Below are 20,518 nucleotides of genomic sequence, written 5' to 3'. Positions count from 1 at the left end.
TAGAAGGCCGGCCCTGACATGAGCCACATCTACATATGCATATTTTCTAGTTTCCACCAAACTTTAGAATATGTAATAATTTTTGCAAGGAGAATATGTATCATAAATTGTCAAATACGTATTATTTCAAGCCAAATACTTTTAGGATTTGGTGCATGGAATTCCTATTGGAAAGAACGAAGTAAAGGTTTCCTTAATTCAAATTAGCCTTTGATTAAAAAAAGAAAAAAAGAAGTGCCTCTAATGTCGTCATGATCCGATTCTCTTCCTCATGCGTGCGTGATAAACAACTCACCCTATTTTTCTTTATGAAACCTAAATAAGGAATAGTCATGCCTAATTGTTGGAATCCAAGTTGGGAAACCTTGAATAATATGTCTAATTCTCTTCCTCAAGCCCTATATTGTAACAATTATAGGTATATGTATCATACGTATTGTAGGTGCACAATTGCACTTAGACCCAAAGACAATCACGGGCTCAGGCCCAATGAGCCCTAAACAATGAAATTTGTAGAGTGTGGGCTTGAAATCTAGATTAGAAGTACTGAGAACTTGATAACAGGCTAAAAGTTACAAACACTTGTAAATAATAAACAATAATTGCAAATAGACCTCCTCGGACGTGAGCCGAGGACTACTTCTGTATTATTTCTCTTTCTTTCTTAAAGGTTACAATTCTTCTTTTATTTCTTTTGTTTCTTGGACCCCCCCTTTCTTTGGCGTTCATCCCCCTTAAATACTTATTTCCTGATGCTTTATCTACGTGTTGCTCCAACCCCCTCCCCCCTAGATATTTCTTTTCTTAGTGCCTTTGAATAGTGACCAGAAGTTTCAGTTCTACTGTTTAGGGGTCACTTCCCCATTAATGCGGCCAGGGAGGTAGGTGCAGAGTCTTTAATGTGGAGGTGGCAGCCTTTTCTTTTGGTATTTTTCTAGCATCGGTGTACCTCGAAGGTTCAGGGTTTCCCCCCTTTAACCAACAGTCTTTCCGGAATATTGCCTTGACCTTCATAGTGAAGCTTCGAGTTCTCCTGGGTCTATCCAAGGAGAAACTTACCCTCGGATGTGTCCTCGGACCCTCGGCGTATGGACTGATTCGCAGTACTAACAGATTCTTAGCTTAAGAGCAGGTCGGCCCTCCTTGCTACAGCCCAAAGGCCCATATACCCACTTGGGTCTTTTTACTCCCCACACGTATTATAGTATTTGTTTATATACGAATAAGAAACCTTAACTAATAGAAATAGCTTGTACATATATTTTAGTAATAATATGCATATATTTGATATATAACAATTTTAAATATCATATATTGCATTAAGTTTCAATAAATATAAGGTTATTCTCAAAAAATAAGTATAAGGTCGAAAAAGTGAAATTTGTGAATTAAATTAATTGGTGGCGTTGCCATAAATTTTTTATTTGTAGTGTCAAGTTTTTTTTGAGTGAAGCTGTGGTGTGCCTTTGTATTAGAATTCTTTCCCTCTCCCTAGTGTGTGTGTGTGTTTGTTTCTCAAAAAAAAAAAAAAAAAAAAGTGCCTTTTGTGAGTGCTACTACTCTTCCTACAATTTGGCACTTTATGAATTTATTTTCTCAATTTTTCCTAACTACTATTGAATCCAAACAATTTTAGTGTTTCAACATAGCCAACCAAGACACCATATATGAATCTAGATTCCTAAGCAAATGAATTAAGAATCCTAAGCAAATCTAAATATCGCCCAAAAGAATGTATTAATTCCCCAAAAGATGCCAACACCAGCAAAAAAAGGACAGAAACTTCAATTTGAAAAGGAACTTTAATTGGAAGAAATTTGTAATGAGATAGGAGGAAAATATGGAAAAATAAATAAAAGTCATATGCTAACTTCCATGACCATCATAAACCAAGGAAGTCAATACCGTACCGGAGGTTGTACCGGTTTGGCCAGCGATACGATATATTTCGGGTACCGGTCAATACCGGTGTACCGTTTCGGGTTTACCGCTATTTTATATATATATATATATATATATATATATATATATATATATATATATATATATTATATACCCACACACACACACACACACACACACACAAAATCTCTAGAACCATGTTTATAAGCATATAATATTTCACTAATATTATAATAAATATAAAAGTTTATCATAAAACATTATCTCAATTCAGAACAAATTATTCATAATTTTAGACTTTAGCATCAATTAAAAAAAAAAAACACAATATAAAAAATAGAAAGCTTAATTGTTCATTGTATACTAAGAAAACAAGTAATACTAATAAGTTAATGTAAATAAGTTAACATTATGCCCTTACAAAAATTGAAAAATTACAAAACAGAAAAAAGAAGCTTTTTTCTGTACTAGCTAGTACGCTCGGTACCAGTCGGTATTGCCCGAAATTGGCCGGTACGGCCGGTTTTTAAACTAGTACGAAACGTTATCGTTTCGATATCGGTATACGTACCGGTATGGTACATACTGGCCGGTATGGTATTGACTTCACTGTCATAAACACCAAAGAAATAGGTCTTATTGCCCAAATTTGGATAAGTTGCATGCTATAAAAGAAAAGAAAACACGGCAAGATAACATAATCTATAGAAAATCATTGAGATTATGAGTCGACTCAATAGATCCATTGAAAAGGCAACCCAAAGAAGTCATCGAAAAATACAAAACCGATTTTGGCAGGAAGTGTTTACGAAATAGAAGGCAAGCAAAACAAACAAAATATAAAAATTTTCAAACTCAAGCGCTAAACAATTGATCACAGTTATTTAGAACACCCAAAGTCCTTTTCACATAATCACAAAAATCAGTATCTTTGTAAAGAGAGGCCAACCCCATCACCATGAATCTGGAAAACAATGATTAACAAAAGAAAATTACATGGAGAAAAGGCCATGTTGGATTGAAGGAGTTTTTCCCGTCACTTTGATGTTTGCTTTCTGCGTTGCCTTACTCCTTATGTTCAGGTTTAGGTTTACGTTTTAAGAGATTTATATAATACTACTTAGTAGCTGAATTTCCTTTGGGCCTACATAATGTCAAAAAACTAATAAATTATATATATAATGCTAATGTGTAAAAACATGGGAGCTCTAAAAAAAAGTTAAAGGTTAAGTCAAAGACTTCGGTTATATATTAATAGATTAAATCAACTAATGAGTCTTTACCTATTTAACCCAAATATTCAAATGGGTTGAGTCAAAACTTATATAAATTAGGTGGATAATGGATGGGTTCATGGATATGAATAAAAATTGCCCCCCTTATATAGGGGTATGACAGATACTAAGAGAAATGTTTTGATACAAACATATCCAATCGAGCAAAAGATAGTAAATGTGCTTGACTGTGTAGATAATTATGAAAAGCTGGAACTAAATTTAGTCCCTCGCAATAACAATGATGCAAACCTTGATATAATAAGTCAAATAAATGGTCCAAATTAGTCAAAATTGATGTGAATTGATTCTTGTGGGAAGCAATGCTGTTTGAAGTAAACAAACATTTATTATATCACACTTTGGGAATGCAGGGGTCTGACATTGCCTCTATATAAGTTCGTTACATCTTGCATTAGAGGAGAGATCACAAAGAGATTTAGTGATAGTCTTTGGGTTTCATTTTCATTTTTCCAACACATTCTAACTCCATCGACCATGGGAAGTTTCTCAGTACTCCCACCGGAAGCAAGAAGGTATTAAAATTTATTTGTTACCTTGCCACTATATGTTTAATTTGTTAAAGAAAAATATTTTGTGAAAAAAGTCATCTCTCCAACTAAATAATTTTTGTATCAATAATGTTAGGGATAATACAAATTTTACAAAACTTTTACAAACTCACATGTCATATCCAAATTGTTGACTAATAATAAAAGTGAGAGATAATATCATGTAAAAATGTGACAGGCTAGAAGGAAAAGTAGCACTAATTACAGGTGGGGCTAGTGGCATTGGTGCATCCACTGCAAGACTATTCTCTAAACATGGAGCTAAAGTTATAATCGCAGACATCCAAGATGAATTGGGTCACTCTATATGCAAAGAACTAAATCCTCGATCCACAACCTTCGTCCATTGTGATGTCTCCAAGGAAACTGACGTAGAAAACGCTGTTAACCATGCTATTTCCACGTACGGCAAGCTAGACATTATGTATAACAATGCTGGTATTAGTGGAGAAGTCAAATACAACATCCTTGACAACACCCAGGCTGATTTTGAGCATGTGCTTAGAATCAATGTGGTAGGTGCTTTCCTTGGTACCAAACATGCAGCCCGTGTGATGATCCCGACTCGCAAAGGCAGTATAATCAATACTGCTAGCGTATGCTCAATCATAGGAGCAGTTGGACCGCATGCCTACACAAGCTCAAAACATGCTATGGATGGATTAATGAAAAATACAGCAGTGGAGCTTGGACATTTTGGCATCCGTGTGAACAATGTGTCACCCTACGTTGTTCTTACACAAATGGCAAAGGATGGAATGAATTTGGATGAGGATGGAGCTTCTCGTCTTTATTCCAACCTCAAGGGTAACTTTCTCAAGCCAGAGGATGTGGCTGACTCTGCACTCTTTCTTGCAAGTGATGACTCAAAATATGTGAGTGGACATAATCTTGTTATAGACGGAGGCTTTAACGTTGTGAATTCAGGCTTTTGTATGTATACACAATAAAGAATAAAATGGGAAGTCTAAATGCAACGAAAATTTCACCAAAAATGAATGTTTGTGAGACTATAATAAATTTCCCATGTATTATTCAGTGCTTGTAGAAAGACTTTATATAAAATTAACCTCTTTACAAGCACTATGCTGATGTTCATAGGCTCTTCCTTTATTTAATATAGTAAATCATTTGTATTTCTTTATTTCAATTTTTTCAATGAAGGATTTTAAAGTGTTACCTACTTGTCTAGGTTTATGTGAAGATTTCTATCCCACAACCAAGAAAATCGAACTTCAATTGCCTTTGGCAAGGAAAATATAGCAAAGTGGGATGGCTTCCTAGCTAGTGAATGTTGAATTTGCAAATAACATTGTGACTTCTGACTAGGGAATTCATTTTTTACTCTTGTGATTGTGTTTTGGGCGAGACAATTTATGTGAAGTTAGGACAAAACTTAGGTACAATACCTTAGGTATTATTTTTTAAATTCTACTCTTAAGATTCAGCCAAGTGGCTACTTAACTAAAAAATACATTTTTATCCCATAAGAAAAAATCCACATGGCAGGATCTTAAAAGAGAAACCTAAGGAACAATACCTAAGTAGTGTACCTAAGCCTTGCTTGTGAAGTTATATATAGCCTTGTGCATTGCGAAACAACAAATTGTAAATATTAAGAATATCATTGTATTAACTTTTGAGAATATCGTTGCATTAACAACTAATCAATTAACGCCAATAGCAAGAAACTAAACACCATAAAAAAAAAGTTTTGTTGAATCTCTTCCCTGTAGTTAAAATCTATTAATTATGTAGACCTCATCAGAAACCATGATTGCACAAAATCCCACAAGAATTTAAGAGCTGCGAGTGCATTATTGTTGTTAGAAGAAGAAATAGGTTGTTCCATTCACTATTCAATACTCAATAGTACTCTTGTAGTGATCACAGATAAAAGCTGCTTAGGGCATAAGTTAAATGAAACAGGTAGATTATGAAACTAAAAAAATTCCTAAAATTTTGGTTAAACACTAGGGCAAGATATATGTACTTGAATGGAGAGGTAACATTCGAAGCTAGCTCTGGGAAAAGTATGAAACATATCAATTAGCCTTTCAAGAGGCTTCAAAGCTGCTTTGAGCCTTTGAGGCCCCGAGGGTTATACCCATATTAAATTCAAACCTTTGCTCAGTTCACCTATTGAAGCAACTTCAAGTCCTATTATTTATTTCTATTGCATAGTCTTAAATGATTTCTTTCCTCTTCCACTTCATGGGTCTAATTAACCTAAACAGTTTCACCCCCACCATTTTAGACCAAATAGTCAGCCACTGTTTCATTGAATTTCTCGGTTCCACTAGTTGCAGACGATTTCTTTTTCACCTTTCCACCATATACCATGGCATTACTTGAAGATCAGCTTCTCAAGTAATGGAGAAGCAAACTACAATCTGTGTTCTCACTAGAATATGGTAACAATAATGATGATTAATTTAAAGGATAGGAAGCCCAAAAATAAAGTCTGTATCATGAGGATTGTGATTCCAAAAGGGAACATACCAAAATTAAGTTCAAGTGTTAAAAAAAGCATGACCGGTTTGCTGTATAGATTAGAGTTTTTCTTGTTCTCGTATTTGCCTTGTTAATTAGCAAACCAAATGGAGCAGGAACAGGGGCAAACAGACTAGAGAGAAAACTCCAAGTCCTTCAAATAAGTCTTAGGTTAGGTTACAGGGTCGCCCTATTTATTCAATAATTCAATAGAAATTTAATTTGATAAACCAATGGATAATGATTGAAACAGAGAAAGCGATCAATGCAATGTTGTAATTTTCCTTATTGTCTACTTTTGTACTCAAATTGGCTACGATTGCCTACCTCTAGTGAGATACTTCGTAAATTAAAGACATGATGCATTGTCAAGAATAAATTGAATTAATGTTTTCACCTAATTTTCTTTCATTGGCCCATATATGAGTTTATGACTTCAAAATATCTTTTCATCTTAAAAATTAAAAAAAAAGAAAAAGAAAAAAAAATTATGGCCAGTGTATCTCATCAACTAAAACTGCAGTATATGTTCAATATACAAGAGTTCATGGTTGAGCTCTTACTTTAATATATTATTTGTAGCTCATCATTGTTATGCACTCTAAAATTTTTATATTAATGATATATATTCGAAAAAAATAATAAAATATGCAATGTAATTTAGAATTTTTATTTTAAGAAAAAGATAAAATGTAATTTAATCAAAATTTTGTGTTTTAATCTAGACAGTGGGATTTGACCTTGGTGCACTCTTTGTTCTCACCTCAGAAAGCATCAACAACTAAGAATATACCCCTCAAAACAAAAATGGACCAAGCCCAACCATGTCGCACACCCATGGCAAGCAATCTTAAGTTGTCCAAGAACGTTGGTGATCCTCGCCAAGATGTCACCTTATATCAAAGCTTAGTTGGCGCCCCTCAATACCTCACATATACATGACTTGATGTTAGTTTTTCAGTCAATAAAGTTTTATCAATACATGCAGGTGTAGATATTAAGAATATCATTGCATTGCATTAACTTTGGAGAAAAATTGTAAAAATTGAATTCTAGAATTATTTGTAGCTCATCATTGTTATGCACTCTAAAATTTTTATATTAATGATATATATTTGAAAAAAATAATAAAATATGCAATGTAATTTAGAATTTTTATTTTAAGAAAAAGATAAAATGTAATTTAATCAAAATTTTGTGTGTTTTAATCTAGGGTGCACTTTTTGTTCTCACCTCAGAAAAGCCTCAACAATTAAGAATATATCCCTTAAAACAAAAATGGACCAAGCCCAACCATGTCACACACCCATGGCAAGTGATAATGCCGAAAATCGTCAGTAAGCTACACAGTCCTCACGTGCCCAAAACAACACCTGCACAACACTAAAAAAGAAGATCTCAAAAGAGTACCGATGTGGTACCAGCCAAATACTCTCTGAAAGTTAAGTCAGAAAACTGTCACAATTCTAGAGTACCAGAGCTGGGGTGAATTATGCGTACCTGGGTTTTTGAGAGTTTTGGGTTTCACAATAGTGGAGAGCCGACCTTGGTTCCTTGGCGAAGGGGAATATTTCCTTGTAGAAAAGGTCATTATAAATGCACGTATTTTACGGGGTCCTCTTCATACAAAAATTCTGTTGACTAGGGTTAATTGTGGAGCACAAGTTATTTCATTTCGAAATTCCTTGAGGACCAATTAAATCACGTGGGCATCATGTGACATTGCCACTGTCCACTTCGCATCCGTCTACTTCCCTGTTTGTCCAACAAGGTTATTTCGTCCACTTACTATGTGTGTCGTATTACCTCCTCTCTTCGTCTGTCACCCTAGTGTAGCCGTCCAAGGTTGTTTTTGTTAAATCTGACCATCCATGTTAATTTTATCCTCTTCAGCTGCCCCTTCACTTTATGGGTCCGTCGCCATGTTTCTTAGACGGACCCGTAGAGTGACAATTTGACACAACCTTTTAGGAAATGTGTTTTGATTAGACAGGCTAGCCTGGTGCATTTAATGCAGTAGGGGCACGTGACATGTTTCTATTGGTTAATTGCTCGTATCGAAGCGTCCCTTTTTCTTCCGTGCCGTTCCTTCTATATATATCTGTGGCCTGCCCTTCTCATTTTTATTTTTCATAAATTTTCAGAGCCAAAGCGTTACCATCCGCTTTTCATTTCAGCGTTGCCTTTTCTGTTGCTTCTCGGAGACCATTCACCAGTTTCGTCCATCAGCTACACTATGTCTGTCTCTCCTTCAAATCATCAACTGGTAAGCATCCATTGCCTCTTTTTTTTAATTTCGTTTCTTAGCTTAAATGTTGTTAGCCCACTGTCTTCATAGACCTGTAGAGAGTCTAAGGGGTTCACCCGTCACGTGTAGGCGACAGATGTCTAGTGAGACGTCGAGTGATCAATCGTGGGTCCACGAAGGAGCGGGCTATAATGAAGTGTACCCATCTGGTCATGACGACCCCAGCACATCGTATGATGAAAGGGATTTGTCTGCCAATTCTCCTTTGGAGGAGGATAAGGATGTGGACGTGGTCGGATTAGAAGGAGGTTCAGGTGGTGACTTGAATAGTTCCAACGTCATCTAGGTTGATCCTCCCGTTCAGTCTGTCATAGGTCCAGATGGCCTTAGGGAGTCCATCCTCCTTCCATTGTGGATGGTGAATGATTTTAATTCGTCCGTCCATCAAGGAAAGACATTTCGAAATCCTTAGGGAGAGGTACCAGATCCCTACAAACGTACCCATCCGTCTACCTCGTAAGTTTAAGAAATGTTACTACGACGGGGTCAAAGACGTCGGTGTGTATAAGAAAATGTTTAAGGCTGGACTTCGGTTTCCACTAAGTGCTCTTCACCATCGCCTTCTTCAGTACCTCGGAGTTGTCGTCACCCAGATCTTTCCAAATGCTTGGAGGGTCTTCCTTGATACTGAAGTCCTTTATGGAGTTTTGAGCGATGGGGCGCGAAAGATGATGGTGGAGGAGTTCTTCCACTGTTACCGCCTACCCGAGATTGTTCAGTCTAGAGGTATGTACAACTTCCTACCAAGGAAGCCTGTACTTAGGCTGGTGTGCGATACTCCAGACTTCAACAAGAACTAGAAGAGCCGATACTTCTTTATGCGGGGTGACAACTGGATGTGTCACCCTGATGATCAGGAGTTTATGCCCGTAGACAAAACTTGGGGCATAATACCTCCATCTAGTGAGAATTCATCCTTTTTAAATTTCATCTTTTATTCTCCGTTTTTGTTCTTAACTGTCCCTTTCTTTGCAGCTTGAGACTGTCCACAAGTGACCTTGGAGCAATGGAGCTTCTTGAAATTTTTTTTGCAATCAAGTTGAAGAAGAGGACGTGGGCTAAGCTCGTCACTTTGGAGACACTCCACCGGTATTGCGACGGTCCCAAACCTAGCAAAGCTGCCCGTCGCTAGAACGATCAGGCCCGTAGACGTAAGCCTGTCTCCTTTAATCTTTATTTTTCTTTAATATTGCAAATTTCATAACTCTTTCTTTCCATCCATATTGGTATAGAAATGGAAGAAGGCTGAAGAAGGGCTTACATAAAGCAGCAGGCTGCTGCCAGAAAAAAACAGGAGGGAAACTTACCTTCTAAGTCCGTCCCCCAAATTCCTCCGTCGAAGAAAAGATAGTTGGGGAAGTTTGACTGTCCCCCCAAAAAGCCTAAGGTGGCCAAGTCAACTGTCGAGGCAAAAGCTGAGGCTAAGGAGACAATCATGCTTCTTGGTCTGGGAAAGGGCAAGGGTTTGATAAATGGTTAGGTCTCTGTTGGCCCAAAGCCACTTGTCCTCCTCCTTGAGGACTCCTAGTACGCTCTTGAACAACTTTCGTCCATTATCAAGGGAGAAGATTATGAGGATTTAAGTAATCGTACGACGAAGGCGAAGGGGGAGACGGGGCTCTTCAGCGCCATACAGGTAAGTTTTTTGTTTCCTTCTGTTTCCTTTTGCTTATCAAAATTATCTCCGTCTCCCTTTTAATCCCCTTGTTGGTTTTGTAGGGCTTGGTGATGATGAAGGGTTTAATGGACCATTGCCTTTCCTATGAGACAGCCTTGGAACGGGTCAGGACGCGAGTAAAGGCGACAATGACGGAGCTGGAGGAGTTGCGGGCTTGGAAGGCGGTCCAGGAGAGAAAACTTGAGACATCCAAGCAGCTCCAGGGCGAGCTGGAGAAACAGATATAGGTGTTGAAAAAGGTCCTTGAGGATAGGGAAAAGGAAATTGCCGACACCAAAGACCAGCTTCGTCAGGCTAAGGAGGATTTAATACAAGAGTATCGTGACTCCGACGCCCTTCTAGCGGAGCTCGACAACTCGTTTGCGGACGAGTTTGACGACTACTTCTGTTAGGTGAAGGCGTCCTATCTTGACCTGGATCTTTATCATATTTCCATCGACCCCCAAGCCCAAACACCTGCCCAGCCCGTCTACTTCGAAAGCACCAATGAGCCAAGGTGAAGAGGAGACGGCTCCAGCAGCCCAAGCAACCCCGTCGGTGATAACGCCCTCTACTATAGGAGGACCTACTGACCAAGGACTGGGAAAACTAAATTAGTTTAGACTTAAATTTTCTTTCTTTCTTTTCATTTATAAAAATCTCTTGGTAGAACCTTGGTGCACTCTTTGTTCTCACCTCCGAAAGCCTCAACAATTAAGAATATACCCCTCAAAACAAAAATGGACCAAGCCCAACCATGTCGCACACCCATGGCAAGCAATCTTAAGTTGTCCAAGAACGTTGGTGATCCTCGCCAAGATGTCACCTTATATCAAAGCTCAGTTGGCGCCCCTCAATACCTCACATATACAAGACTTGATATTAGTTTTTCAGTCAATAAAGTTTTGTCAATACATGCAGCATCCAACTGATGTTCATTGGACGTCAGTCAAACAAATTGCAGATATTAAGAAAATCATTGCACTGCATTAACTTTGGAGAAAAATTGTAAAAATTGAATTCTAGTATTATCTTTCTTCTACTTTATAAGAGAATTTAAATCAATTTATAGCTACACAAGAAGAGGAATTATAGGAGTGTTTAATTACAGAATAGAGAGATTTTAGGGAAAGAGATTATAGGAGTAATTGCATATTCAAATTCAGATTTGAATGGAGGAGAGATTTGAGGAACGGTTACTATTACAGCTTAAGTATGTGAGCTATGATAGGCCCCCTTAAGCCCAACAGTGGTGAACTTGTAGTGCAAAAATGTGTGTCGTGCTATGCCAAGAGGGTTAGTCCTGTTGTTAGCAATTTGATCCCAAAATGAGATGAAGGGAATATCAATGTCCTTATTGGCTACTTTCTCATGGACAAAGTGAAAATCGATTTCAATATGGGGTTGGCAGTGAGATGAGCAGCATCAAGATTGTCACACCACAAGATTGGTGGCTTGCCAAGAGAAACTTAGAGTTCTTTAAGAAGAGATTGTATCCGTGTGACTTTAGCAGTAACATAGGCAATACCACGATATTCTGATTCAAAGCTAGACTTTGAAATGGTGACTTACTTTTTGGAGTCTCAAGAAATAAGTTTTAGACCAAGGTAGATAAAGTGGCCACTTTGAGAGCAACGATCGTTAGGACAACCAGCCCAATCTACATCTGTGAATGCATAGAGTTGGATGTTGTTAGAAGGCTTAATCAAGAGTCCATGATCAATAGTGAACTTTAAACATTGAAGGATTCGTTTGATTGCCGTTGATGTAGCATGTATTAACAAACTTATTTATTGACTGAAAAGCTAATATCGGGTCTTGTGGATGTGAGGTATTGGAGGTTGCCAACTAATATCAGGTCTTGGAGAGGATCACCAATGTTCCTGGACAATTTATGATTACTTGCGATGGTTGTGTGACATGGTTGGCTTTGTCCATTTTGGTTTAAGGGGTATATTCATAATTGCTGAGGATTCCTAAGGTGAGATTAGAGAGTGCACTGTTGGGTTTTGTGAAGCCTAGTTGTGTTTGATCCGGTTGACGACCCGACCCGAGCTGAATAATGTTGCGTGGTTTTTAATGGTAGATTTTCTGAGGCTTGGTCTATGGAGCTGTCGGCCCAAGCCGAAGGGAAACATTTTTGGCCCGTTTTGTAGCCCATTGTGAATCCTGTGTGTAGGATGTAGAAAACGCTATTTTGTGATTATGGTTTGTGGTTGTCGTTTTTGAGAGAGAAAAAAAAAGACTGTAGCCGCACTTTGTATTTTTTCCTGATAAGAGTGAAATTCTTGCAACTTTGTGGACGTAGGCAAATTGTCGAACCACGTAAATACTATCTTGTGCGTGTGATTATTTTTCTTTGGCGTGTGTTTTTTCTCTATATTTTGTTTCTCACAGATTTAAGAATTCGTGGAAATTTCCTACATGCACTAGGGCCAAATCCATGTGATGAGCTTGCAAACCATGGGCATAGTCTTAGCAGATATTCAAGAAATCTATGTAAATCTTTTTTTTTTTTTTTTTTTTTTTTTTTGAAAATCAAATCTATGGAAATCTAATTAAAGCTTTATTTGTTTGTCCCTTTTATTGGTCTGACCTTCTAAGGTCAGATTAATATTTGAAGCAAATTTTCCACGTTTGACACTTGACTGCAGGGACAAACTTGCCCCATTTTTCTTTATTTTCAAGCTGTGAATGTGATCAGTAACAAGAAATGAAAGTCATTGAAGCGACTTTAAAGTAATGATAAAGATATAGTAATTAAATGCAAACGGTGGCAATGGCATCATTTCAACCACGATCCTGTACAATATTTATATTGCAATTTGCAAGGCTTCCCTTTGCATGTCCTGATCAAATTCCATAATTATTACTATATTATTTATTAGGTAAAACAGAATATTATATCTATAATGCAATTAAAAAAAAAACCCAGTTTTAAAATTGGGCCCGAGTGACACTCATCATTTATCAGACATCATCAATTTCAAATTTATCGTTTTCAACAAAAATAATACAGAACGCATGTTTTGCACGGAAATAAAAAAGAACTAACATACCCCCATACATACATGATAGTATTAATGGTTAACTTTGCTAGTTGAATGCACTATGCAATCATATTTTTCTCAAAACAAAAACAAAAGATTTTATGTGTTGGTCAGGCGGCATGACTGATGGCAGATGGGCTAAAACTGAAAGTACTGTGTGAGATTCAAAAAAACAAAAAAAAAAAATAAAAAAAAAAGAAGAAGAAGAAGATAAATGAGGGTATAGCTCTTTGAGCACCTGGCTATTTTCTTGGGTAACCTTGTAGCTCAACCGTATGTGTGAATTGGAAGTGTAGCATAAGTTTAGTGAAAAGCTAAGGTATAGTGTGACTGAAATTGTCAATCATTGCATAATTCAAAAAGAGCCTATAACAATGAAATAGGGGAAAATATTAGATATAGACTATATCTAGGTATTATATCTTAAGTTTTCCAATTAAATTCAACCATTTGGCTACACTGACCAATATAATATAAACAATGCTATCATTCCTTAAACACAATTAAATTCAACCATGTGACTTATTAGTCAATGCAACTATATGGTTAAATTTATGGAAAATTATTCTTATACACACACTACTGGTTTTTAACTAAAATCGTTACTTCAAGTGACAATTTCAATTTAAATCTAAATATATTTGAGGAAACTAAATTACATTATTAAAAAAACTCTACTTAGTTACCTAGTTTTGTATAGTGAAATGACTTTTATTATTATAGATCAATGTCATCCTAAATTGGGCTACCAAAACACAATCAACTAAGATTGCATTCAACCAATACAGCAATACTCTACCATATCCCCTTCAATTCCCTTTCATTACTCTTAATCACATATGGAAGCTCCCAAGATAATCCTGGTAAAGTATGGGCTAGGGGTGTATTGCCAAATCAGGATGGCTAATTCGGCTAAACCTCAAACAATATTGCAACATTTTGGGCTTTTAGATATGGCTCCAAATGGCATGGGATCTTGGATTTATTACATCTATTAATCTAGAAACATATCTCCAAACCTCTCACTCTTTTGCTTTGGTTGATATGTCTTATCTTGTTTTAGATTGCTGGAGCCTACTAGAGAGACAATGGATGGTTCAGCAGCAACTTGTATAACGCTATAAAAGGGGTAAAGATCAAGTAGATAGAATAAGATAGTCTACTCATTGTCTCTCTTTTGTACAACAAGCTGCGTTGCTAGACATGATGGGTTGGGGCATCAGTAGAGAATATCCCTCTTTTGTTGACAATCTAATTATGTAATATTTTGTATAAACTCTGCAACTGGTGGAACTGCGAAATTCAATGAAACAAGGGATGACTCTTTGGTCTAAAATGGTGGGGAAACTCGTTTAGGTTAATAAGACCCATGAAGAGAAAGATGAAAGAAATCATTTAAGACTATGCACTCAATAGGTGAACCGAGCAGCGGTTTGAATTTGAATTGGGTAAAACCCTTGAGGCCTCAAAGGCTCAAAGCAGCTTTGATGCCTGTTGAAAGGCTAATTGATATGTTTTATACTTTTCCAAAGCTAGCTTCGAATGTTGCCTTTCAAGTACAGATATCTTGGCCCTGTCTTTAACCAAAATGTAAGGCATTCTTTAGTTTCATCATTTGCCTGCTTCATTTAACTTATGCTCCAAGTAGCTTTTATCTGTGATCACTACAAGGGTATTATTGAATAGTGAATGAAACAATCTATTTCTTCTTTTAATTGAGATCAAATGAATCTCACACTGTTTAATTACAATGCAGCATTTAAACTGTTTAATGTTTCATTAAAAATCTCATTGACAAATGAACACAAGCAATCGCTTTCTATTATTGATATATGTATATGACAGTCCAAAAAATACACAGTAGTTGCAAGGGGAAAAAATATCGTGAAAATCAACTTAGAATACAAGCTATATCCAACTAAATTGAACACCTACTACATGAGATGAAACTCAAACACAGGCAATGGACTGAGCAAATCAAAGAGTCCACACGGTCACATCTTTTTGCACAGTAACGAACATGAACTGATGACCTTAACAAAGCTCATTTGTAGGTTCCCATACCCACAGCAGGCTCTCTACCATATTGCTGGAAGCTTTCCCTGGCCTTGGAATAGCAAACATAGTAAAACTCAGAGACTATGGCAGTGAAGAAAATGAATGCTGCCCCTGCCCCAAAAACTCCCTTTCTCAAGGTTGAGCAGGAGAAAGAATCTCCACCTATTATTCCTCTGTACTTTGTGTGGTAGGCATTTCTAACTGAGCCCGCTAGCAAGCAAATCTCGGCAATCAAGAAAAACAACCTGAGAGGAAAAGTTCATAAAATAAATCCATCAATGTAATACAGTGCAAGAAGCACAAGTTTAATTTGGTTTAATTTGCTAGTTGCTTGATAAAACACTTATATGGGTTTTCAATTTAAGTTTTGCTGTAATTATGATCCTCAATTCAGCTAATAGTGCCTATGAACATTGTCAAGTCTATTGAGACCCTATATTAAAAGTTTGATTTGGTATGGGCACATACCAGCAGATAATGAAGAGAATAACTGCCCAAGCTCTTGAACCTCCAGGACTCAAAGGCTTTCCACAGCAGAAGCATTGGCTTGACACCATTATAAGGGCTTGACTTGCCAAGAGGAACAAAAGTGCACCCACACCCAAGCCCGTTGCAATGTCCGAGTCATAAACACAGTAATCATAGTCTTGTTCATTATCTTTATAAATTGTGGCCTGCCAAGGAATTTTTTATTATTCATTATATGATTAGGAACCGACAACTTAGCTGCTGAAATTAACAATATCATTTACCAAAACCGATTTTCAAGTGCAACAGAAAAACTTATGATCCTATAATTCTGATTTGGGGGAGGTACTTTCAGTGTCCTTTTATTTCATACATACCTTTGAATTAAATCTGTTGGACAGGTAGATGACTTACATAAGCATCATGTGGAAGAACCATAAGAACATTAAATACTAACTAAAATGGTTGTTAAACATCAAGTCCCAACTACTCTGAAAAAGATTATTCACCTACCGGCTACCACAAACAAGTTAATATTCCCAAACCATAATTCAGTTTTTTCTAAGAGAATCCCCAAAACATGTTCTTCTTCTTCTTTTTATTTATTTATTATTCACAAGGGGAGAAGCCAATTGAGGTAGAGTTCTAGGCTAAAAAACATGTTTGTTTTATTACTAAAATGGAAAATTCTCGTCTCATTGTTTTGAGTCTGTGTGTGAGAGTGCAAGGAGAGATTTAGTATTTTCTATAAAATGTTCAGACTCAGAACATCATTTGGATTAACAGATCTTGTAATTTTTTTTAAAGAAAACAGCCAAGAAAATCACAACCTGCGGTTTGTTATTGAGAAACTGTGGAAAGGAAAATAGAACTTTGGGAAAACAGTATTAAATATCTTAAAGTCAAAAATAACTCAGACAATTCAATTCTCATTAGAATTATCTACCATAAGGAATCAACAAAATGTAACAAATAAAATAATTATAGCAGGCCAGGTTTAACTTAATAATCTTCAATCAACCAAAATTTTCTTTTTTTATTCTCATTTCCATTCATTTTCCCATTGAGAAAAATCACTTACATAAATTCAACAAACCCAGATACCAATGAAGCATTCACTTCATTAGGCACCAAAAAAGATTGCAATGCCATTTTTTATTTATTCTCTTTTGGGTATAAACTCAAAACTTTATTATCTTGTAATTTTCTTAGCAATCAAAAAGAACCCATGAAGAAAGTCACCAAAATTCAACAAACCCAGAAACCAATGAAGCATTCACAGCCCAATTTGGCACCAAAAAAAAAAGAGACTGCAATGGGTTAGCAAGAAAAGTAAACAAAAAAATAGTTGAGCTAAGACAGACAAAGACAGTGAAATGAATGAAAAAAAAATAGTAATACTCACAGTGCTTCTTCTCTGCTCAGCACCAATGGCCAAACCAAAAGCAATGATGTCCAAGATGAAGACTGAAATCAACACCAACTTGGAAGCCATGGATATGCAACTTCAACAAATCCACAACTCAACTAGAACCAGATCCACCTCTCTCTCTCTCTCTCTCTCTCTCTCTCTCTGATCTTTGCTCTTTTACTTTTTCAACTGGTTCTGAGTCTCTCCTTCTCTGCTTCTATCTCTAATATACAAATATTCACTGGACAAGTGTTCAAGAAGAAGCCAATGTGTTTTCTTTTTATTTTAACAGAAAATAACTTCACACCAAATGCCTGAAAGTAGACATTAAACCTGCAGAACTGAAAATCCCAAAATGCCCATCAAAGACAAAAGTAGGTTCAATCTATTTACCGTGCACTAGCATCATTTTATACCTATTTTTTGCACATTTGTGATTTGTGAATAGTAAAAGCATAGAGTAAAATCCCCTTATTTTTATAAGAGATCTGATTTTCAATTCTGACTTACATAAAAAATTAATTTTTGTTTTAATTTGATAATAAAAAATTATCATCACAAATAGACGACATAGGTTGAAACTCTTTCAAAAATAAAATCTACATAAACTCACTATTTTTTCTCCTTTATTCAAAACTTATTATTTGGTAAGTTATGACAAAAATTATGTAAAATCATGTGATAGCATTGCTCATTTAGTCTATGCTTCATATTAGGTTTAATTTTTTTTTTGTCAATTTAAAAAATTTGTTGCTTTAAAAAAAAAAAATCTTTGTTAATCTTCCTTATTTGAGAAAAACTAAAAATTATTGATACATTTTTGCACTTTAGCTAGCTACTCAAATTTGATTTTAAAAAAATTAATTTCTTGTTTTTAGGCAAAATTTTTATAGTTCAACTAAATTCTCAATTCTCATGGTGCTTCTAACAAAAACATTTAAGATTTAAATATAGTAAAAGAAAAAGTGGCATTTTGGCCTAAATTTATTTTATCGATATGAATTTTTTAGATGAAATGAAAGCACACTTTTTAAAATAAAAATAATGACAAACCTTCCATTAAAAACTTGGCCCATCTCAATTTTTTTTTTCTCTGAAAATATGGTTACAAAATTATTATATAAAATTCAACCAAAAATTCTAACTAGAAGTGTGAAATTTAAATCCTTGATACATGTGACTAATAAAGATAAATAATAGTTGGTGGAAAGTGACATTATTTTTATTTCAAGTGTGTTTCATTGCATCCATAAGAAATAAGATCCATGACGATTAAATAAACAAGATTTGATTTCCACCAAAACTATTTTTTTATTTATACAAAGGAGTAAAAGAAAATGACAAGAATGCAGGGTATTTAGTTGCAAGGGTATTATAGATATTTGAGGAGGCAGCGGTAAGATGACAGGGCAGTTTAGCAACTTTGACATGAAAGAATTAATAATTCACCAGAAAGTAACATCAAATATCAATTGCTGGATTGGTAACGATGTGTCCACTCACCAAAAAAAAAAAAGAAAAAAGATGTGACTTTTTATTGAGTGTCGGTGGAGCAAAAATAGACGTATAAGAGTAGTGCAGAAGAGAGGTGGGATCTGATGCTTCTTTTTAAGGTAAAGCTCATAAAGGTAGTCAGCTTTCTTTATTTATTATTTTTTAATGCATTTGTTAATTTTATGATCACAGATCCAACGGCTGGGCCGAGTGTGAGGGTTTAATGGATGGATGCGTGTGATGGAGGGAAAGGGTTTGGAAGGAGAAGAAGGAACCTTGCTTTCACTGCTGGTTGTTTGTCTTTCACTGTCATTAATTAAACTTTGGGTACGGTTGGCATGCATGCAATACCCGCCTGTCTACAGTCCATTGGGCCCTATTTCCTCCAATTAATTGATGCCATGTAAGATTTGGGAAGTGATGTGGGGACCTATTTTGGACATTTACACCAAAGATTTGCAAATGACAAAACATATCAAAAGGAAAATAGTATTACTCATCCACCGAATTCACAAATGACAGAACATATCAAAGAAAGAGAGTATTACTCTTGCCGGCATATCTCTATGCCATAACTCACCGCATAAGCAGTTGTGACTAGCAAAATTATGTTCCCACATGACCCACTTCACATATTTACTAATTACATATCACATGTAGTAAATTATGACACAAAATTTTATCAAATTCGGTAATTTTAATATTATTCATAAAAAAAACTAAATTGTACCGAGGTTAGATGGATCTAGATTTTCTAGAATTTTTGGGTACTCTACCATGTAGAGTTCTTCTTTTAATCATAACCTTTCGTTTTAAAATTTAGATTATACCCCATCATTAATCTATTAACAAAAACCTTAAAATAAACTCTATGTCAGCTATTGAAATGGACATGTCAAAATTTAAATGTATTTTATTTTTATTTTTAAAAAATATCTAAACCCCACTGGTAGCTCCACATGCAAGCTAGGGTGATCACAAGACCACATTTACTTGCAAAAAAATGCATATATATACTTGCCAAAAAAAAAATACTTACCAAAAAATTATTATACGTTAAACTAATCTATTGTGACTACCCTAATAAAAATATTGAACACCCAGATTTGAGAATTACAAAAAGTTGGGTTCAACAAAAATAAAAATAATGTTACATTCACACTATTTTCACAATACCTTTACAACAAATCCAATATGATGAGTTGTTACCGATTCTAATTTGGGCCCAATAATGATATTATTTTTTTACTCACGAATAACAATTTTTTGCATAAGATTTATTGTAAAAATTTTGTGAACGTAGTATTACTCTAAAATTAATTCGGTCCCAAAAAATAATCCTTAATCCCTTTTATAAAATTAAAAAGAAGAAGCTTAAATAAAAACAATAAATATTAGCCCAAATAACAATAAATATAAACCAAACAAAAACAACACAAGACCAAACAACATCAAGTGATCAAATTGTTCAACAAGAAGCCTATTATGAAATATTCAAATTTGTAACTTGTTCAACCTATTTAATAAAAAATAATTTCTAATTTCATTTTTTCATAAAAAATAATATCAAGAAAAATATTGTGGTTGTCAGTTTTTCTTGATGGTGACAACAATTATATTTTTTTTGGCTTTGTAGTCACATCAATTTTGCTCTCCTTAGCGACTCATCTCACAATTGTAGCAAATATTTATATTATCACTTTATTAGATTTTGTATAATTTATAGTTGTAACAAATATTCAAATTATCGCTTTATTAGTTTGTATAATGGGCACCCTAAAAAACATTTCTAGAGCCACCAATAATAAACCCTAATTTTAACGGGACACGG

General features: G+C 35.4%; 2 protein-coding genes across 2 annotated transcripts; one reads left to right on the top strand and one right to left on the bottom strand.

Moving 5' to 3' along the window:
- The first annotated feature begins 3,634 nt into the window (after nt 1–3,634).
- On the top strand, nt 3,635–4,698 carry LOC142639580 (borneol dehydrogenase, mitochondrial-like). Its single transcript, XM_075813740.1, has 2 exons — nt 3,635–3,712; nt 3,927–4,698. The coding sequence occupies exons 1-2, from the start codon at nt 3,675–3,677 to the stop codon at nt 4,696–4,698; spliced, it is 810 nt and encodes a 269-aa protein (XP_075669855.1). The 5' UTR covers nt 3,635–3,674.
- A 10,349-nt stretch (nt 4,699–15,047) lies between these two features.
- Nucleotides 15,048–17,496, bottom strand: LOC142639165 (uncharacterized). The gene is made up of 3 exons (XM_075813283.1): nt 17,188–17,496; nt 15,783–15,988; nt 15,048–15,559 (listed from the first exon to the last, which is right to left on the bottom strand). The coding sequence occupies exons 1-3, from the start codon at nt 17,275–17,277 to the stop codon at nt 15,301–15,303; spliced, it is 555 nt and encodes a 184-aa protein (XP_075669398.1). The 5' UTR covers nt 17,278–17,496; the 3' UTR covers nt 15,048–15,300.
- Nucleotides 17,497–20,518: the final 3,022 nt, after the last annotated feature.

The sequence above is a fragment of the Castanea sativa genome, chromosome 6 (genome assembly GCF_040712315.1).
Source record: "Castanea sativa cultivar Marrone di Chiusa Pesio chromosome 6, ASM4071231v1".
Classification (NCBI taxonomy): Eukaryota; Viridiplantae; Streptophyta; class Magnoliopsida; order Fagales; family Fagaceae; genus Castanea; species Castanea sativa.
The sequence above is the reverse complement of the archived record's forward strand: the minus strand, read 5'-3'. Positions and strand labels throughout refer to the sequence as shown.